The sequence below is a fragment of the Haliotis rufescens genome, unplaced genomic scaffold (assembly GCF_023055435.1).
Source record: "Haliotis rufescens isolate VD_foot unplaced genomic scaffold, xgHalRufe1.0.p SCAF_8, whole genome shotgun sequence".
Lineage (NCBI taxonomy): Eukaryota > Metazoa > Mollusca > Gastropoda > Lepetellida > Haliotidae > Haliotis > Haliotis rufescens.
In genome coordinates, this window is record NW_025964372.1 from 15,302,135 (window position 1) to 15,324,700 (window position 22,566).

Consider the following 22,566-nt stretch of genomic DNA (forward strand, 5'->3'; position numbering starts at 1 on the left):
TGTGTACAACCCATTCACCTACTCCAACGGCGCAGGAAATACTGTCACTTTATCTTAACTCTTGAGACGTGTTTTTAATCTGGATATTATGTACACTAGGGATACTTTGTCCTGACCCCCACACCCCTTCCCCCTTCACCCCCTAATTCTGGAAGCTGCAAGTCATTTAGAGCGTCAGACGCTATCAACGTAAATATTCATATAACATCCAATGTCGTCGCATGTGTGTTTTCTAGGAGGGGTATGCGTGTGTGTCGTGATGCACAGTGACGATGCAGATTGGTGCAGCTTGTGATCTCTATACGTGCATCATGCATTACCATGTATGGAAAATATAAGAATCACTGTAGAAGTACTCACAGTCAGGCATCTCTATATGTGACAACATATTGTTGACTGTCATGCACTCTTAGTTATTATATCAAATATGAAGCATAAAGTGAGAAATACACACTGTAAGCACTCAACCATGCAGTCACAAACAACACATATTATATCGATAGTACCAATGCAGTCAAGAATTCATACAGGAAACCATGCAGTCATACAAGAAATCATGCAGTCGTACAGGAAATTATGCAGTCGTACAGACAACCATGCAGTCATACAAGAAATCATGCAGTCGTACAGACAGCCATGCAGTCATACAAGAAATCATGCAGACGTACAGACAACCATGCAGTCATACAAGAAATCATGCAGTCGTACAGACAGCCATGCAGTCATACAAGAAACCGTGCAGTCGTACAGACAACCATGCAGTCATACAAGAAACCGTGCAGACGTACAGACAACCATGCAGTCATACAAGAAATCATGCAGACGTACAGACAACCATGCAGTCATACAAGAAATCATGCAGTCGTACAGACAACCATGCAGTCATACAAGAAATCATGCAGTCGTACAGACAGCCATGCAGTCATACAAGAAACCGTGCAGTCGTACAGACAACCATGCAGTCATACAAGAAACCGTGCAGACGTACAGACAACCATGCAGTCATACAAGAAACCGTGCAGTCGTACAAGAAATCATGCAGTCGTACAGACAACCATGCAGTCATACAAGAAATCATGCAGTCGTACAAGAAATCATGCAGTCGTACAGACAGACATGCAGTCATACAAGAAATCATACAGTCGTACAGACAACCATGCAGTCATAAAAGAAACCGTGCAGTCGTACAAGAAATCATGCAATCGTACAGACAACCATGCAGTCGTACAGACAACCATGCAGTCGTACAGACAACCATGCAGTCTTACAAGAAACCTCGCAGTCGTACAGACAACCATGCAGTCGTACAGACAACCATGCAGTCTTACAAGAAACCTCGCAGTCGTACAGACAACCATGCAGTCGTACAGACAACCATGCAGTCATACAAGAAACCGTGCAGTCGTACAGACAACCATGCAGTCTTACAAGAAACCGCGCAGTCATACAAGAAATCATGCAGTCGTACAGACAGCCATGCAGTCATACAAGAAATCATACAGTCGCACAGACAGCCATGCAGTCATACAAGAAATCATACAGTCGTACAGACAACCATGCAGTCATACCAGAAACCGTGCAGTCGTACAGGACATTAAACGGCCATTTGTGGTATATTCGTACATGTGGTATCTTATATGACAAACAATATTATTATTTTATGTTATACCGTGAGAGTTATATACATGTATATATTGTTTTGACTGTTGATTCATTCAATTACTTTATTACCTACATACACTATATTATCAAGATGGATCCAGGTAAATTACTCGAATGAAATCATGTCGCAGTTCAGTGAGCAATTCCCTCAACGTGGACAAACGTTTTCTGCATTTAAAACTACCATCGTACATTGTCCTAAAAATAAAACAGTTCAATTTATTATTATTATTGTTGTTGTTATTGATATTTTTATTATTCCGCCGATTGTTGCGACAAAAACAACTTAATAATGAGTAGACCGACGCTGTTCAAATTGTTGATATATATGAAGACAGTTGAGCACCAGAAACCACAAAAAAACCCACGGTCATAGGCCCAATGATAAAGGGCAGATCATTGAGTAACCATTCACTTTTAAAGACATGTTTTGCACTATTGTTCCTCAACTGCTTGTCATGTCTGTTGTTTCCGGTGCTGGACATTTCATGTTATTTGATTCAAGATTTCACTTTGATTGGGGGACATGTCTTCCAAATCCTACCCCTCTGAACCTGCAAAATCAAATGTTTCAAAACTTTCTGAGAAAAGTCTCCATACATAACATATGACTCAAAAGAAGTTAAAGAACATCCGCTTTCATGTGAGTATACATATAGTTAATCTGGCATGGTTGGGTAATTTAAGATCGCGAAAACCTCGCGAATGGATCCAGGGATTACTTCAGGTTTTACCGGAGTGCGAGCCCTGAAGATATAGAGGATGGGGCATGGGGATTAACTATATTCATATGAACAATTCGGCTTTTTAAAACTTCTTTTGGGCAGTCAATTATTATTATATTTACTATTTATGAATTATTCATATCCGGTGTGCAAGTATGTTTACCCATTGTTTACACGATTCGACATTTTCATAATTAATTGCGGGAAAATGTTTATTAAAATATCCCAATTCCTACGCGAATTCTGATTGGCTAGCGCTGTTCCACTCAAACCGCCATATGTAACCATTGCAGCAAAAAACGCGAGAACGCGAGATTGCGACACTTGTCCAATGTCGCGAACTCATGCTTTTGTGTCAATTGCCTATTCAATCATATGTAACTATTTTAAAAACGCGAAAACGCAAGATTGCAACACTTGACCATTGTCGCGAACTCGCGTTCTCATGCTTTTGTGTCAATTGCCTATACAATTATATGTAACTATTTTAAAAAACGCGAGAACGCGAGATTGCGAAACTTGACCAATGTCGCGATCTCGCTGTTTTCTGCCAATTACCTTTACATTCACCTAGTGGCTCAGTCGTCTGAGGCGTCGTAATTCGCTGTGTAAGGTTGCGTTCCGTGGGCGTGCCAGAAACCTATGATGGTGGGTTTCGTCCCATTTCAAGCTGACAAGCCAGGGTATAACTGAAATATAAATACTGTTCAAAGCGGTGTTAAGCCAAACTCACTCACTTATTCAGAGCCATGCCGGTCCCTCAGGCTGGATATTGGGGGTACTTTTCCAGTATAAGCATGCCTATCATGTGGATGTCAAGGCCGCAAAAAATTAATGATCAGAGTTTGATTTAATTTTAAAATACATGGGAGACGGAACGCATTTTATTTTTAACATTTTATTGTTTTCTTATCCAGCTATTTAAGGCATCTGTGTATAATTGCCGTCGAAGGGTGCGACATGCACCATGCGTGTTCAGTAGGGCTACGTGTACGGAGTAGGAACACACATATTAGCGATATTTCTATTTCTAGGAACTTTGAGGCAATAGAATAATGTAAGGCGGGGTGTTTTGTAGTCAGGTGGGAGAGGATGAAAATCTATTAATTAATTTTGTATGGCCTAAAGTAGCGACTATGTTGTCGTGTTAAAACATCAGACAATCTCATTTTAGCCGAATGCTACAAATTGGTCTTTGAGAATTTTGTTTTGATGAATATGCTAGCCGTGTATAATATTGCCTCATGGAGAAAATCACTGGCCTGTGATTATTTCTATAATTGACAGTGCAGCCGCGAATAGCTGCAATACTGCTGATGTGGCTTTAAGCAATATTTACTCTCTCACTGACAGTGATATTTTGTTTCCAGTTTCCTCACACCTTAATGTTTACACTATCACTGGACATTCATGTACACAATTTCTTTTGTTAAATTATATTGAGCATGTTGAGGGTTTTAATTTAAAGTACATATGAAACTGTACCAAAGGGAGAGGACTCTACTCTACTCTACATGGGTCTTAGTGTATGTAAATGACATGATAGCATGTTCAAGCTCAAGTCATAATTTTACCAAATGCTACTTGGAGAATGAAGAGCATGAAAGAAGCATGACCACCGGACTGCTAACGTGCGCATGCGCCTTGACCTTATGATATTACGCATGCGCACGGGCAGCATCATAATAACGAGAACACGAGATCGCGAGAAAATGAAATGTCGCATTCTCGCGATTTCGTGTTTTTGTGGCCTAATTTGACAAGTCGAGATTGCGAGACTGCGAGAATTTTCATCATGTCCAAATGTCGCATCCTCGCGTTGTCGACTTGTGACAAAAAGTGCTCTGTATCAAAAACACGAGAATGCGAGATCGCGAGAACGCGATATTTTGGCCAAATCTCGCGTTCTCACAATCTCGCATTCTCATGTTTTTGGCATATTAGCTCGTTTCCAAAGGTCAAGATCGCGAAAATGCGAGACCGCGAGAAGGTCCCTTACAGTATTCCATAGAAAAGAGCTGAGTACTAGAGGATTTCATCAAAAAAAGAACTGAAGTTGGACAGCGACCATACGCACTGCAAAAGGGTCCTTTGTATTGGGAGATACCGCCGACCTGGGACGGATGTCAAGCCACGTCACGTGATCGCCGTTTTCGTCTACAGGATGGAACGGGATGCAGTAAGGGCGGTGACTAAACATCTAAAGGGAACAACACACGTGATGATGCTTGGCCATGACAAGTTCTGATTTTCGAAATGTTCCCAGGTATGTGTGTGTTTGCAAATGCAAATTTTCGACAGACTAGAATTATAAAAAGAAGTGCTTTTCTCTCCAATTCATATCACAGCCTGACTGCATATATATAATACTAGCGTTCGAAATACCTGCCTGCCCGACCGTCCGAGACGGGTTGATTTCAACTCGGGCTGCCAGATTTTCAAATCCCCCCTGCCCGACGGTCGGGTTATATTTCATAGGTGCAAATATTCTAAATATTTCCCGATGATAAGCATTAATTCACATGTAAAGATGAATGATAAAATGTAACCAAAAAGAAGCCCCGTTAGCTTTTAGACAACCTAACAGTAAGCGATGCGCTTATGCTACAAGCAATTAGTTTTCATATTTTTAATTAAATTATCCTGAGAAACATATGATTATAGTGGGCAGGCAGGTTTTGGTCAGGGCTGGCAAGTATTTCAGCTAGCCAGTCCTGTGGTCTGGCTGAAATTTTTGGGAGTTTCATACCCTGATAATACAAATCAACAACCTAAGAGTTTTTAAATTTACGTTCGCCTCATTAATACTTCTGTCACTACAACAATAATACACTGATTTAATTAATTTACATGTTAATGAGACCGCTTTCGTGGTCTTGTGGTAGATCGTCTGTCCGGAGAGCGGAAGATCGGACGTTAGATCCCCGGTCGCGTCATACCAAAAGACGTTAAGACGTTGTACTTATTGTTACCCTGTCTGCGCTCGGCATTAAGTTTTAACAAGCACTGGTCAGCTCGGAGTCAGTATACTGTGTCCGAGTGTCATGTTAAAGTGCGACTAACGGGATCGGGTGGTCAGGCTCGCTGACTTGGTTGATGCATGACATCGTATCCCAATTGCGCGAATCGATACTCATGATGTCAATCACTGGATTGTCTGGTCGAGACTCGATTATTTACAGACCACCGTCATGTAGCTGGAATATTGCACAGTGCGGCGTAAAAAAACAAACAAACAAACATGTTAAACTGCGGCATGGTACCTCACTGGGCTAGCACTATAAATTCGGCATTAGCCCAGACTAGTACACGTATATGCACGTCACTATAAAGTGCAATAATCTTGAAAGCGACGTTAAACCCATTTTCACAAATATGTTAATGAAACCCTTACATTAGTTCATGAATGTTTTGTTCTGGGAATTTTGTTAGGCACGGGGTATTTTTTCGGTCATTGTGAACAGAGAATGTGTCCTGGAAGACGTACATCTCTGTCATTCTAGTCATCCCCGCAATGTAAGTAGTCGTGGGTGCTATAAATATTACAGTGGAATTATCAATGCGCCGAATACTCGAATGACTAGAATACGCATAGGGAGATGACATCACAGTGGCTTCAGTGACAACGTGAAATATACTTGAAGTCGAATACATTTTGTTTTTAAACTCCAAGTTCCATTTCTTGAATTTCCTAAATAAAGATACTTGAAAAGGGAAAGGGGAGCAGAGAAATATCCCGCAAGCAGTTTATTTTCCCCCAAATGGTCCATCCGGAATGTCAATCACTGGATTGTCTGGTCCAGACTCGAGTGTTTACAGACCGTCATCAAATAGCTGGAATATTGATGAACGGACTCAAATCAACAAACAACAAACAAAACAATAATTGAAATGCTTGGTCCCGTTCCACAAAGCCATTTTAGCGCTAGGACTATCGTTGGCCTATGTAAAAGTATGGGATCATCTTAGCAAACAGAGGAACAGGGCCCACACTCCCACGAGGCTGGCCGCATGGAACTCTGGGTAGGAGAGTGAACAGGACCCACACTCCGTCGCAGTGGTGACTCAGCATAACACCACTGCCACAGGCTATTTTGCATATCACGTGACCTGACTTTTCTCTTGTTTGGAAACGCGCTTTTTCGAACGGACTAATACAAGTATTTGGGGGCGCTTTACATATTGTTTTGCATAACTATACAGATATGCTACTACAACTGCTAGCTGGCTGCCGGCCGCATGGAACTCTGGGTAGGAGAGTGAACAGGACCGACCATTCGTCACCACTCGGCCCTTTCCGTAACCTGGTCGGTCTAAGCTTGTCCCGGAATAACACGAGTTGGTCACGAATGAGGACCGACAGATTAGCTGGGCCCCGTCTCTCATAACGCAACTTTACGACGCGCATTGGGAGCCGGGAACCAGCTTAGACCGACCGACTCTGACGGTACAATGTCTTGACGTCATCCATTGAATGACGTCATAACATTGTCGTCGTTGCTGACAGCTGTCATGACAACATAACATAACATAACACGCTGACTGCATAGTCGTACACACAGCGAGCTGCGACAGCCACCATGGATCGATCGCAATAGCCAGATCTCGTCATGATAAGCTTTTCGAGTCGGGCCAAAGTGCCAAATGCCGTCATCAGTAAAACAGGGACGGTGCTAGTGCAGAAAGTGTAACATCACTCGACATAATACGTGAGTAGTCAGTTAGAAACGACTGGACATTAGCCGATTTGACAATACCTGCGTTCGGTTATTTAATAATTGTCTTTTAGAGTGAGGGCCAAACTGTATGAACGGCGGAGCCTGTTTTGGCAATCAGGGTTTGGGTAACTATCCGAAATAAAACGCAGAAACTGCAACCTTAGATATAAAACAAAATGGCTGCCAAGAGAAGGAGAAACACAACATGTTTATTGCTATAACACACGGCTTGGAGAGGTTAACAAATGTTTCATTGCTTAACATAGCTACCATTGTATTTTTTTCAAATTTAATGCATATAAAACAAAAAGGATGGATATTTAACATAATGCCTAGAACATCAAACAGAGATGCAAAAACATCATCAAAGTTGCATTATTAATTAAGTATTTGTGTCAACAATCGAAAGTTGAATTCCCTGACGAACATCAGAATACACATTTATAACTAATACCTAGTTAAATGTATTCATTAAAATACATTTGTTCATGACTGGATCAATAAATAACACAACTTTTCTTTACCGATAAGGTCACTTGGAGGCTGCTAACTAGAGTACCGCAACCCAGGGGTTCGGTAGGTGTGGGCAACTTAGGTCAACCGATGACTGACGTAAATCAGTTGACGTGAGCTAACATTGATCAATCAAGGTTAACTTGGGCCATACCTTGGTCAACACAGGTTCACCTGGGTCGTCCAGGGTTTTCAAATTGAAGACCAGCGCTGTCACGCGTTACCAATCGGCCATATTTGTTTTGTATATTTGTTTACTTCTAATGTAATTTAAACTTCATCTGTGTTACTGCATAGCGTTATTGGAGTAAACTGCAATGCATGGGACCCCATTGCAAATACCGGAACCTACTCACGTTATTATTTGGAAAGTGAAAATGACATATACTTACAATAATTGTTGCAAGTCGTTGTGTGGGAGGCAAATAAAATAAAAGTAAAATGAACACACTATAAAGCTGTTATTTTACAGTTAGAAACCGTTACTGTAAAGTTCGGAAGTCGTGCACATTCCTTACCAATATGTATCCGGTATTCTCCATTAATCTCCCTTCATAACTGTTACACGTCTATGACGTGAGACAGAAAATGAATAGTTGTATTCCAGAATTATATAAATAACTCTACAATATGGTAAATATTGGGAACAGTAATGTGGTCACAAAACCCCCTGCACCCTAAAAAAATCCCAAAATAATCCAGTAAATCTAAATGTGAATACAAAAAATAGAATAAAAATAGGTGTGGGCGACAAACAACACCAACACACATGCATCCTATAGTTTGCACGTGCCTCACGTGCGTAGAGTGTCATTCCTGATTTTGACACTTTCAATGAAGGTCGATTAATCTCTGTGGACCATTATTTCTGTCAATCTTAATGATTCTGCTTATCATACAGTTGCGATTTCTTGATTTCATTCATTGTTTGTCTATGAACTGGCGATGCGGCGTCTGAAACGCGCGGGTCGTCTACGGGCTATTGACATGCTGGAAAGTCGTGCAGTGGCCAATACGTTCAAAGTTTCACCAGTCTGTGATTAGCAGACTATCGAACAGGTACCAACAAAGCAAACATGTCCCAGGTCAACGACCATGTATGACAAAGTGAATGAGGATTCAAACTCAGACAGCATTATTGCAATGTCGCAAACCCTTAGGTCACTACCACATACCAATTTGTTTGCTTTCTGTCGCTCCACTATGCGTTTTAATGGTGTGTCAGAACAAAATAAAATACGGGGTTCCAATGCTAGTTTTAAAAAAAAAACATTTATTGAAAATTGTCCCATTGTCATATATTTTCCACTTATTTCTCACTCACTCACTCACTCACTCAAGCATCGACTTATCAAGGTGGGTTATTTCCCATTGCAGATCAGGCCATCTTGTATGAGAGCATGTCGAAGGCGATAGAGAATCACAACATGGCGGAGTCTATCCGAGAGGAGGTCCTGTCCTGCCACATCTGCCTGGAGGTTCTCACGGAAGCCAGGACACTGCCCTGTCTCCACACCTACTGCAAGGCCTGTCTCATGAAAATGGTGGAATTCAAATCAAAGAAGGTCCGTATTATCAGGTGTCCGGAATGCAGGGAGGAGGTGAGACTGTTCAAGGCAGGAGTGGAGGACCTGAGGTGCAGCTTCTTCATCAACAGTTTGATGGAGATTTATAACACCAAGAGACAGATGTTGATGTGCACTGTGTGCAGGCAAAGGCGTGTAAACAAGACAGCAGTGAGTAAATGCACGACCTGTGGAGACGGCCTGTGTGACACCTGCAGTAAAGGACACCAACTGTCCACCACTACCGTCCACCATAAGGTCCTCCCACTGGGGGAGTTTGCATCAGGGGACTACGATCAGCATCTCCGGGAGGCCCAGACCTTCCCCTGTGTGGCCCATCAAAAGGAGTTGGAGTATTACTGCGAGACGTGTGAGAAGGTGGCCTGTTTGTCTTGCCTCCTTGTTGACCATAAGGACCATACCTACTCCACGATTCCACAAGCGTATACCAGCAAGAAGGAGCTTCTTGAAACAATGTTCTGTCAAGTCCAGTCTAAAGTGACTCAGATTGAAGAAACAAAAACACACGTTGAACACTTGCATGACGAGGCCGAGAAACAAAGCCGTGAAGTTATCAGAACAATAATAGAGACCGGAAAGGCTGTGCTGCATGCTGCAGAAAGAGAGATTACACAGACTAAACAAACTTCCAAAACACTCATCGAATCTCGACTTGCCACATTAACCAAAGTTAATGAGAACCTGGACAAGCAAATAAAACAGGAGAAATCCTCTATAGAATTCTGCCGCCGGGTGCTGTCAAATGGTAAGCCTGTGGAGGTCCTGGAGATCGGGGATATGTTAAGGAAGAGGCTTGATCAGCTGAGTCTGGTGGAGAACCAGGTTGACGTCGAGGAGCTGGACTCCAACACTCGTATCCAGGACACCGTTGTCAACAAGAAATTCCAAGGGGACTTCTCGCTGGGTATTTTCAAGCCAGAAGTGGAAAAATCAGTCCGAGAAGTTCAAACACAAACTGACTTCACACAGCCTGAAATGACCACCCATGACGTATCATCTCAGTACACTCCAGACGACTTTGAGTCTCAAGAGTCTGGCGTTGACCAGGAGTTGAGAGATCCTCGTGTTGCAGGTGCTCCTGGCGCGGAGGAGGCGGGTACCCATGATGGAAACATCCTCAACGCACCTGTGGACAATGACCTGGTCCCAGACAGCTCAGCAGATGCTGGTGGGTCCTGCAGGGCAGGTAGAGCTGGGCGGGGATCTGGAGATGGTTCAACTGCTGCACCTGAGGCTGTGAGGGAGCACGGTCCTGGGGATACTAGCTATGGCTGCCGTGGACCCAGGCAGAGGGATGCTACAGTCTATGATTACACATTTCATCTACTATTCATCTACATCTTCTGTACACTGTTCCTATGGGATCATTTCAGTGGTTATTGGTGAGGAACTATTAAGAAAATTGATGAGATGACATTGTTTTATTTTTATGCTATAATCATGAAGTAATAATTGGGTCATGTACTGAATGATTAAAAATACTAGTAGGGGTGGTGGGTCGTGGAGGGTGTGTGTATGAATGAAAGTTGTGCTTGTTTAAACTGAAATTAATCTATCCACAAAACAGAAGTTGTTTTTGTCCGTTTAAATAAACATATTAAAGGTGTGATTTCATGATGTTTCTTTGCTCTGATGTCAGACAAATCGAATGCCTCCCACATTTGATACCAAAATAAACATGTTTCATGTTCATCAAAGCCTGGTATTATTATCATTATCATCATCATCATCATCATCATCATTACCTAAAGGGGTGGTCGGGTAGCCTAGTGGTTAAAGCCTTCGCTCGTCACGCCGAAGACCCGGGTTCGATTCCCGACATGGGTACAATGTGTGAAGCCCATTTCTTTTTACCCCCGCTGTGATATTGCTGGAATATTGTTAAAAGCGGCGTAAAACCATACTCGCTCGCCCATTACCTAAAGGGTCATAAATGGAGCACCATCATGGTTTTAAATCTTCAACCATCGGTCCCTGGCAGATAAGAGATCAGTTGCTGCACGTGGGTTGGAGAAAGACATTTATCAAACCTCCGTGTCAGAATGTAGAGATCTGATTGGTTCACGTGATCTTGATGAATACTATGTATCCTGCCTGGGAGGGAAATACATTTCTAACGCTGTTACCGTGTCAAGGAAAGTCACGTGACACAGCACTAGTTAGCCTCAGCTGTTTTCTATCAATGTTCAATTTGTGAAAATTATTTTACGATGGCAGTTTGAAACATGTCGGTAAGATGCATTCGTTGTAGCAGTATCACTCGGGGTATGTTATTAATTATGGTGTCTTTAGTTGCCGTATACGGTGTCATATTAGGTTTTTCTGCTAACCTGATATGACACCGTATACGGCAACTAAAGACGCCATAACGAATTTATTACGCCGAAAAGTTAACATACTCTAGTATCCATATCGCACGCGTCAAGTCAAAATGAAAACTTGAAACTTACAACCGTTCGTTGACGTTAAGGGTCAAAGGGAGACTACTTTTCAAACCTTAGAGGCCAAACCTTGTTAAAAAAATTAACTATAATCTTCATCAATTAAGTCACGAACGATAAATTGCATCAAAATTAATGATAGCAAAACACAAAACAGTGTTAAATAACGTATTTCGGTACCAGAATTTCCATGTGAAATATGTGAGGTGGGTGTTGGAAAATCCAAGATGGCTGTTACTGACAGTATACCGACTACGGTTTCATATTAGGTCAATCTCATTAAAATCAGATCTAAGTTCTCGCTGCCGCTTAACAAAGATCTGAGGTCATCCCATTACGGGTCACGTCAGAACTATCGCGAACTTTGACCGACCACTGAAATGACCAACAAGAAGTTGACATCAGCCATTTAGAAAGCAGCTTTCTCGAGCTTTACGGCACTCGTTTCAACCTGGCGACTTCCATTTCAGACTACGCTTGAAACATATGTTGACATAGTTCTCGATTAAGATTTTGAAAACTGAACAAACGAACATTCCGGAATGTCTAACATATAGTTGAGATTGTATGGCAGTGCTTCCCACGTACTGTGCAACGCCTCCTCCGTTCAAAGTTTATCCCACGGAAGCGAGAGACAATTTTGACGGAATTAGTCGTACGGGCCGTAACTGTCGTTCGGAATACCCCTTGTTAACGTTTTCGAGGTTGCATGGTTAGAAAACACATTCCGATTGTCACTTTCATGTTTTGGTAAGCGACGCTTTGATTGGTCGGATGAAAGGTCGTTCTGGCGTGACCCGTAATGGGATGTCCTCAGATCTTTGTTTAGCGATAGCGAGAACTAAGATCTGATTGTAATGAGATTGATATTAGGTCAGTATCAACCATCTTGGATTTTTACTGACGGTGTACGGGCTCATGTGGGGTCAGTAGTTCTGCTCTTTGACTGGTCAATCTCACTTTGAGACATGATAAGTGGTTATATGCGTCCCGCGTTAGGTTTTACACCACTGCCTCATTTTTTAACGGATATGAAAACGACGTTTTTCTTTCAGGTGTATAGCTGCTCCGCTAGCTGTTCGTGTACTCCGCTGCGGATGGTTTTATAATATTACAATGCGTTCACATTTTTACGACTTTCTAATCAAATAATGCGACCTTGTGTCTGTAATTTGTTCCGATTTTCTTTTTTTCCATTCCGATAGATAGGAAGGCCTGGGTATAAAATCTTACGCATAAAACATATATACCCCGAGTGATAATGCTACAACTTATATTGTGGGCTATGTTGAACTAAAAGTGATTGAACCATGACCCCCTCATTAATGTTTGGGGGGGGGGGGGGGGGGGCGCGTGGCCCAATCGTCGCAATTCGCTGTCAAGAGTTGCGTCCCTTGGTTACGCTAGAAACCTATGATTGTGGGTTCGAATCCCGTTTCGCCGATTACGTTTCTAGGTTTGTCAGCACCATACCCAATGCACATGGGTGTCACTGAAGTGGTAAACGTCTGAGACCTGCCTCTCTCCGGGCTTTCCTCCGAAAATAAGCTGACAGGCTGTGATATAACTGGAAAATTTGTTAAAAGCAGCGCTAAACCAAACTCACTCACTCACAAAGGTTTGTATGCACTTCGTTCCTCCATCACCCATGAATACATACAACAGATATGCTGTCAAACAGTGACAAGTAATGAAATGTGGCTGTGTGCAACTCACTGAATTCAAATGAACCCAACAAATCTAATACAAAATCAACAGTTGCTGATTTCGAGTAAGTGAGCGAGTGAGTTGTTTACGCCACTATTAGCAATATTCCAGATGTATCACAGCGGAGACACCTGACATGCTCTTCACACATTGTACCCATGTGGGGAATCGAACCGGGTCTTCGTATGACAAGCGAACACTTTAACCACTAGGCTACCCCACCACTCCTTGCCTGATACTGAAGCAAGGTGTAGAGAAGACGGCCACAAGGCTGTGACACGTTGCTGCTGTAACCTGAGCGCTCATTGGTCGGAGAACGAGTTGGATTCCCTCTTGCTGAGACAAGGCCGTCGCTTGATTTGATATAGACTTCACTGCATAACAAATGTATGCATTCAAGGTGAAAAATAGAGATTATTTTATATGTGTGTCATACTGATTTTTCAAAATGAGTGTCAGAATTCTTGTATTTCCCGAGCAAGAGTCCGTTAGGAAACTGTCGTGTTGATTTTGGTCTATTGCAGGATTTGCAAAGCATGTACACCGCCAACTCGTTGTCAACAGATATTTTCCCAATCTTTTCATGATTTTAATCAAGGTGCTCACACAGTTTGATGCATTTCACGATGTAAGACCCGTTTTATCACAATATAGAACTTGATTTTCGATCAGATCGTCTTGACAGGGCGCTGCCATTTTGTTTGATACAAATGCAAGTGATACGAGAGGTGGAATCTGATTGGTCCATAGGAGAGGCATGGAAGGGACATGACTTGTAATAACCACTGGTGACGTTATGATCGAGCCCAGGACTTCCAGGTTAGTTCGGCAAGGGTGGAAACTGGACTTTTAAAGTCAGTTATCTCCCTTGCCTCGGGAAGATGCTGAGCACCACACTGAGCAAGCCATACAATTAAGTCCTGACCTAAATATTTGAAGCCAAATTTCTTTACCATGGTCACCATATTCAAACACACAATGCTGATGCTCTATTCACTCTACAGACATGGCTGAGGCACTATTCAGTAGTCACTCTCCAGATATCGCTGAGGCTGGGGTAGAATAGGTCTTCAGTAACCCATGCTTGCTGTGAAAGGCGACTATGCTTGTCGCAAAAGGGGACTAACGGGACCAGGTAGTCAGGCTACCTGACTTTGTTGGTGCATGTCATATCTCAATTGCATGGATCGATGCTCATGATGTCAATCACTAGGCTGTCTGGTCCAGACTCCATTATTTCCAGACCGCTGTCATATAGCTGGAACATTGCTGAGTGGGGCATTGAACAAACAAATCTATTCCCTCTCCTCTACAGTGTTGGAGCACTATTCCCTCTCCTCTATAGACATTGTTGAAGCACTATTCCCTCTCCTCTACAGTGTTGAAGCATTATTCCATCTCCTCTATAGACAATGTGGAAGCACTATTCCCTCTCCTCTATAGGCAATGTGGAAGCACTATTCCCTCTCCTCTACTGTGTTGAAGCACTATTCCCTCTCCTCTACAGTGTTGAAGCACTATTCCCTCTCCTCTACTGTGTTGAAGCATTATTCCCTCTCCTCTATAGACAATGTGGAAGCACTATTCCCTCTCCTCTATAGACAATGTGGAAGCACTATTCCCTCTCCTCTACTGTGTTGAAGCACTATTCCCTCTCCTCTACAGACATTCTCAATGATAAACCAACCACCCATCATTTACATTTATTGAGATTCATTGCACAATAAATACATCATACATTTTGCATTTACATGAATAACACACAATGATTTCAACATTACATGGACCATACAACATTACACATCTTCAAGAATATCAATCTCGGTACTGATTGCAAAATATTTATTATTTGTAAAATAGCTCTCATTTCAAAACAGTTTTCATAAACTCCAAAAACTTCACATGACTCTCTGAAAAACATCCAACAATTACAATTGTACACATATTTTCAAATCATGTGCTCTAGGGTTATATCACGTCACGAGACAACAATGTAATGTTTCCTTCACCCCGACGGCATTGTTGACGTCTTTCGAATCTTATTGTCTCTGTATGTGGACATCTTCTTCGGAAATAAATAGAACATTATATAATCAAGTTTATGTCATACTATGTTTATGACACTCTTGCCTAAATTCTGGTATTTCCATTGCTCTCACTCGGGAAATACCAGAATTAAGACACACCTGTTGTTAACTTAGTATGACATGAACACTCGTATAATGTCCTATATATTTAGAATAACAAATTTGCATTATGTTCACCATTGGCTCTCATAATACAGTTTTAATTCCTTATTTTTTATATTTACAACATACAATGTTTTAAAATAAGGGTAACGCTATTTTTCAGGGTATTATCATTTGCAGAAGCCTGAGGTCTTCCATTAACTGCCCAACGAAGGAAGGCAGTTGAAAAGATCGAGGGCTTCTGCAAATGATAATGGCCTGAAAAATAGCGTTACCGTTATTATAGCTAAATGGATGGAATTTGTTATCAGATAAAAAGAAACATTTAAGGCAATCAACATGAATGCCACTGACCCACTTTTACCAATATGGAAACATCTTAGAACAAACCAGATGATGTCACTATTGAATGTGACGTCACATATCCCTATCCTATGACATCAACGGGTGTGATAATGGCCCGTCGTCAAGCAATATGAGGGCATTATCAAGTTACAGTGGCCTCCTCATTTTTTGATAACATGCGGGCGGTTTAGTGATATTTCTATCCATTTTAGGTATAAACACAAAGTAGGGATGTATCAGTGAGCCTCCTCACCACTGTCACAAAAAAACACAAAACATCTACATCTTAACATGATCGTCATGGCAACTAACATCACTTGGCAGATGCTTGATTCACCTGCCACAATAAAGAACACAAGCTAAAATAAACAATTATTCTCCTATAAAACTATATAAAATATAATATACACTATAATGCATTACTATACTGTTTGGCAGTTTGATCGACTTCTCCCTCTCTCAATTGTGAAGGCTTTATTGGTATAAAACATGAAACAAAACAATTTCATCCAAAAGGATCAACACAGGTTTCTCAATAGTTTTGATAGGAATTTTTATGATTTTTATGGAACAGCAAGAAACAATTTAAAATAAAAAATGTCAGAACTGATTTGAGGTCAATTTCCTCAGCAAAAAGAACTCATAAAAATACAGATAAACAGATAAGCTTTTTTCTAACATTTTATTCTATTTTAAAAACATTTTTTACAAATTTATGATTGCAAATAGGGCAAATTCCCTCACCTTTAAAGGCAATTAAGCCTTAAAAGTACTTTTATACTGAACAAAAAAACCTAGGGATTGTGAAAATACTTTTGGGGATATATTTTAGTGAAGACTGAGGACACAATTTCATAAAAGTATCCCCAAAATATTCATGATCCGATTATTGCTGAGACTAGTTCTAGACACACTATTGTGATGACGGACAGTGAGGATGTATCACAATGCCACAACACAACACACACCGAGGAATGTTCCTTATACACAGATCAGATGGATTGTCTGGAATTGTTAAAACCACTTTCACAAAAATAAACTTACAACCTTCTGATTTCATCCAGAAATATGACGAGGAATTATACAGGATTTTCAACAATGTCCTTATTTTATCACATTGGGGGTAAGTCTATCATTGCCTTCAATGCAATAGTGCAAACTGAGTGAGTATGGTCTTACACATCTCTCAGCAATATTCCAGCAATATCAAGGCAGGGGACACCAGAAATGGACTTCACACATTGTACTGATTTTGGGAATCAAACCTTGGTCTTCAAGCAAGACGAGTGAACACTTGAGCCATTAGGCTACCCTATCGTCCCTTAAGTCCAAGTGTCTCTTTAAGTTTTGGAGACTTTTTCTCTTTAATGGTCCATTTATTGGTATTTCAATTTGGGACTTTCTTCTGGCATTTGCCATAGAGCTGAGCCAAAAAGGCCTAGATAACTCCAAGTGTGACATCAAGGAATATAAAATGTCTAAAATGTAAAAGTTTTGAAAGCAAAGGACATTTGAACCATTCAATAATGAATGTTTAATACACAACACTTAAAGATATTACAAAACCTACTAAATATGGACGGACAGTAGACAATTAGTCATTTCGGCTGTATTTTGTTAACTAAGTACAATGAATAAGGCCACACAAAAATGACTATTTGTTTGTCAGATTTTCCCCCCCCCAAGCTAAGATTCTGAGGACATGTATTATATATATATATTATTTTACTGTTTTCTAATTAAGTAAATATTTAGATATTTTCTCTTTACAAAATGTAAAGCTCATAAATGAAATGAATAACTATAATTAAAGATTCTAAATTTTATGACTTTCGATTTCACAGAGCCTTAACAGAATTGTCATCATTGGCCTATTCTTGACATCCATTTCTTCCATGTTCATGGAAGGTTGGTTATTATCTAGCACCTAAATACAGAACCGTTTTTTCTCCATTAAGTGAGAGTGAGTCTGGGCCAAATTGCACCAAGTGATCTTAGTGTTAAGACCATCATACCTCCATACTTCAGTTTACGACAGTCTTAGCGCTAAGATTGTTTTTGCAAGTGGCCCCTTTCCACAAGGTGATCTTAGCGCTTCAACTGTCCTAAGTGTATGTTAAAGTATAGGAGTATAGATCATCTTAGCATTAAGATGGCTTTGTGGAACAGGGTCCTGGTCCCACTTGCACAAAGCTATCATAGAGCTAAGACTAACGTAAGCCTATGTTAAAGTATGGGAGTTATGATCATCTTATCTTAGCACTAAGATGGCTTTGTGGAGCAGGGCTCTGTTCTAGGGTAAGATTTTGGACTACAAGTGATGTGAGGCGGTCTAACAGAAACAAGATGGATCATGAACAGCTTTAGATTTCTTCCCATTACTTTTGAATACCATAAAGTTTCTATACTAAGAACGCAAGTCTATGTTAAAGTATGGAAGTTGCGATAACCTTAGTGCTAAGATCCCTTTGTACAACATAACCCACCGAAGTATATCTGCAACCCTGCTTACTGAATATATCACCAAGTATTATCATAAGTATGAGGTAAATCCATCTCAAACTGGATGATTCTCAACCTGTCTTGTCACGCCTTCCTAGCATGGACGAGGAAATCCCACGACTCCTGCCACGTCAAGTGTTGTATTTCCTCCTCTGAAAGCGGCTGGTTCCCGTATGTAAATGGTGTAAGCAGATAGAAAGAATACACTGCACATGTAAATAGTGCCACCGCCGTGTATGTGACTACAGATGATATTATTCTGTTTCTGAAATAAAAAGAGTGCGGTGTTAAATGGGTTTTACGGCAAAGTATTTCAGTTATATGTTTGGTGAAACATTTGAGTGTGAGTGAGTTGGGGTTTAACGCTGCTTTTAACAGTATTCCAGTTATATCGCAGCATGTCAGCTTAATGTGGGAGGAAAGCCCGAAGTGATGCAGGTCTCAGATGTTTACCACTTCGTCAATCCCATGAGCACGGGATTAGTGCTGACAAACTTAGGAACATAATTGGGGCCAACTGGGATTCCAACCCACAATCATAGGTTTCTGGCGTGCCCAAGGGACGTAACTCGCAACAGTGAATCGCGGCGCCTTAGACAACTGGGCCACCCGTGCCCCCTGAAACATTTGAGCACAGGCACACAGTACTCACATAGCAAGGATCATAATCAAGGCAAATCTGGCATTAGAATTAAAAATCACTGGATCCTGGCACAACTAAGGGACACAACTCTGGTCAGCGAAAAGAAAAGGCATAGCTTCAAATGTTAAATCACGTTGGTTTTAGTTGAGTTAGAAATGTTACCATGGTTACAATGAAATAATTGAGTTGCCTCCATTGTTGGTTTTAATTGAGTTAGAAATGTCACCATGGTTACAATGCACTAATTGAGTTGACAAGTATTACCCTTGTACTATGTAAGCGCCATGAGCACACGAGCTGGTATGGAGTTTGGCGCCATACAAATGGACTCATTATCATCATCATCATCATCATCATCATTATTATTATTATTGCACTGTTCAGAATAACCATGATAACAGAATTCTTCCCAGAAATATAACATCAATACCAACTGCTAATACATCCGTTCTTGACTCAATTTTAAAATTCCTCATCTCCACCTGGTTCCCTACCAAACACCCTGCCTCACATCCTGTATCTGTAGTTGAATGTAACGATGTATCTATCATCAAGTGCATTTTATTTTAATCCCTAAGTCTTAGTCCTACCACCCAATCTTACCTGCTTCACTATTACAATAGCACAGTCACCACTGCACTTGCCTTCTCTATTGTTTCTCTGGGCCCCTATTTACTTATCTGATTGTGCAACAAAGTATAACGTGTACAGATATTGGAGCTATTTACCTTTAAATTAAAGGTCTGCACCTAACTTCACATGTATGTATGCATTCCAACCCTTTAATTTTTAAAAAAGTGTATTGTGCCATTCTATGCAATCCGAAATATGTCTTTGACGGAATACTGTATTAATCTACAACTCTGGGCACAATAAAAACGTTTAAAAAAAACAAAAAAACTTCACATGTATGAATGTATGTCTGTATGCTGAGGTGAGTGATTAGAATACATGTATTAGAGTTATTGCATGTACCATGTGGGTTCCCTTGTTTCTCTACGTGACATACACCATACCGATAGTCCAACAAACATTCATGCTGTATGTAAATTACATCTGTTGACAGATGATGCTGAGCTCGAGATAAGCTGCGTATTTGCGTAAAATATGCATTAAATAAACTTAAATACGCAGACAAATCAAATTCTAGCATATCAAATACGCAACAAAGAGTATAAATATGCGATTGAAATAAAATTAATGCATATATTACCACTATTAGATAAAACGATTGCGTATATTGCAAGTGTTTGATAAAATGATTGTCTATGAGCCGATCGCGAATTCACTTGCCGAGAGTTACATTCGGAAAAGCTTGAGTGTCAAACATAATGATAGATGCCAATTGAAAATCACTGCATGCCTAGTAAATGCACAGTCGCTGATTGGTGATTATAAAAATAACGCCTTTCTTACAATGCTAGGGTTCTGCAAACAAAAAAGGCTCTCCGGAGAGGGAGCCGCAGACTGGCATACTACTATTCATATAGTTTTAATGAATTACAGGGATTGTTACGAAACAGGTTTTCAAGTAAAAATACCCAAATGTCAAGAAACAGGTAGGTAAAAAAAATGAATACCCTCTAAAAATTGTGGACACATAATCAAAATCAAACCCCTGGGTAAAATACCCAAATAACCAAAATCTTATCTACAGCTCTGGATAATGTACACAGGCACTTTTGACACTTAGTTAAATACATACAACATAAAATGCACACCTGAGAGAAAGACAATAAAAATATGCCTGTGAGAATGACCAAAAACACACACCTGAGAGCATGACCAAAAACACACACCTGAGAGCATGACAATAAACACACACCTGACAGCATGACAATAAACACACACCTGACAGCATGACAATAAACACACACCTTGCAGCATGACAATAAACACACACCTGACAACAAACACACCTGACAGCATGACAATAAACACACACCTGACAGCATGACAATAAACACACAGCTGAGAGCATGACAATAAACACACACCTGAGAGCATGACAATAAACACACACCTGACAGCATGACAATACACACACCTGAGAGCATGACAATAAACACACACCTGACAATAAACACACACCTGACAGCATGACAGTAAACATGGTAAACACACACCTGACAGCATGACAGTAAACACACACCTGACAGCAGGATAGTAAACACACACCTGACAGCATGACAGTAAACACACACCTGACAGCATGACAGTAAACACACACCTGACAGCAGGATAGTAAACACACACCTGACAGCATGACAGTAAACACACACCTGACAGCATGACAGTAAATACACATCTGAGAGCATGACAATAAACACACACCTGAGAGAATGACAATAGATACATACCTGTGAAAAATATTATGCAGATGGTCAATGATGGCTGCTAGCACCAGGATCTTGAACACAATGGCTGGCAGGTAGTGATGGAGGAACAGCGTTCTGTCCAGCAGGAAGAACGGAACGTAGTACAGCAGGTAGCCCCCCACTAGCAGTTCACCTTGGAACACAAAGTTATCCCACTCCGCTGTAACACAAACAGTTCCCCGGGGTTACAAGTAAGGATAAACTGGAACACAAAGCTATCCCACTCCGCTGTAACACAACAGTTCCAGGTTACAAGTAAGGATAAACTGGAACACAAAGTTATCCCACTCCGCTGTAACACAAACAGTTTCAGCAGGTTACAAGTAAGGATAAACTGGAACACAAAGCTATGCCACTCCGCTGTAACACAAACAGTTTCAGCAGGTTACAAGTAAGGATAAACTGGAACACAAAGCTATGCCACTCCGCTGTAACACAAACAGTTCCAGGTGACAAGTAAGGGTTAACTGGAACACAAACCTATGCCACTCCGCTGTAACACAAACAGTTCCAGGTGACAAGTAAGGGTAAACTGGAACACAAAGCTATGCCACTCCGCTGTAACACAAACAGTTCCAGGTGACAAGTAAGGGTAAACTGGAACACAAACCTATGCCACTCCGCTGTAACACAAACAGTTTCAGCAGGTTACAAGTAAGGATAAACTGGAACACAAAGCTATGCCACTCCGCTGTAACACAAACAGTTTCAGCAGGTTACAAGTAAGGATAAACTGGAACACAAACCTATGCCACTCCGCTGTAACACAAACAGTTCCAGGTGACAAGTAAGGGTAAACTGGAACACAAACCTATGCCACTCCGCTGTAACACAAACAGTTCCAGGTGACAAGTAAGGGTAAACTGGAACACAAACCTATGCCACTCCGCTGTAACACAAACAGTTCCAGGTGACAAGTAAGGGTTAACTGGAACACAAACCTATGCCACTCCGCTGTAACACAAACAGTTCCAGGTGACAAGTAAGGGTAAACTGGAACACAAACCTATGCCACTCCGCTGTAACACAAACAGTTCCAGGTGACAAGTAAGGGTTAACTGGAACACAAACCTATGCCACTCCGCTGTAACACAAACAGTTCCAGGTGACAAGTAAGGGTAAACTGGAACACAAAGCTATGCCACTCCGCTGTAACA

At 41.1% G+C, this 22,566-nt stretch overlaps 2 protein-coding genes across 2 annotated transcripts in view; one reads left to right on the plus strand and one right to left on the minus strand.

The window, feature by feature from the left end:
- Positions 1–6,903: 6,903 nt before the first annotated feature.
- LOC124144762 (E3 ubiquitin-protein ligase TRIM56-like) lies at positions 6,904–10,901 on the plus strand. The gene is made up of 2 exons (XM_046514306.2): positions 6,904–7,096; positions 8,996–10,901. Exon 2 carries the CDS (start codon positions 9,019–9,021, stop codon positions 10,588–10,590), a length of 1,572 nt encoding a protein of 523 aa, XP_046370262.1. The 5' UTR covers positions 6,904–7,096; positions 8,996–9,018; the 3' UTR covers positions 10,591–10,901.
- A 4,139-nt stretch (positions 10,902–15,040) lies between these two features.
- Positions 15,041–22,566, minus strand: part of LOC124144766 (protein O-mannosyl-transferase 1-like) — a 30,248-nt gene continuing 22,722 nt past the window's right edge. The window contains exons 18-19 of the mRNA XM_046514309.2: positions 21,392–21,569; positions 15,041–18,653 (exon numbers count right to left, since the gene is read on the minus strand). Coding sequence (XP_046370265.2) covers positions 18,473–18,653; positions 21,392–21,569 — 359 coding nt within the window. The 3' untranslated portion in view covers positions 15,041–18,472. The remainder of the gene's footprint in view (positions 18,654–21,391; positions 21,570–22,566) is intronic.

Excerpts from the sequence above, each read along its gene's own strand:
- LOC124144762 (XM_046514306.2), top strand. The coding sequence starts at position 9,019 with ATGTCGAAGGCGATAGAGAATCACAACATGGCGGAGTCTATCCGAGAG.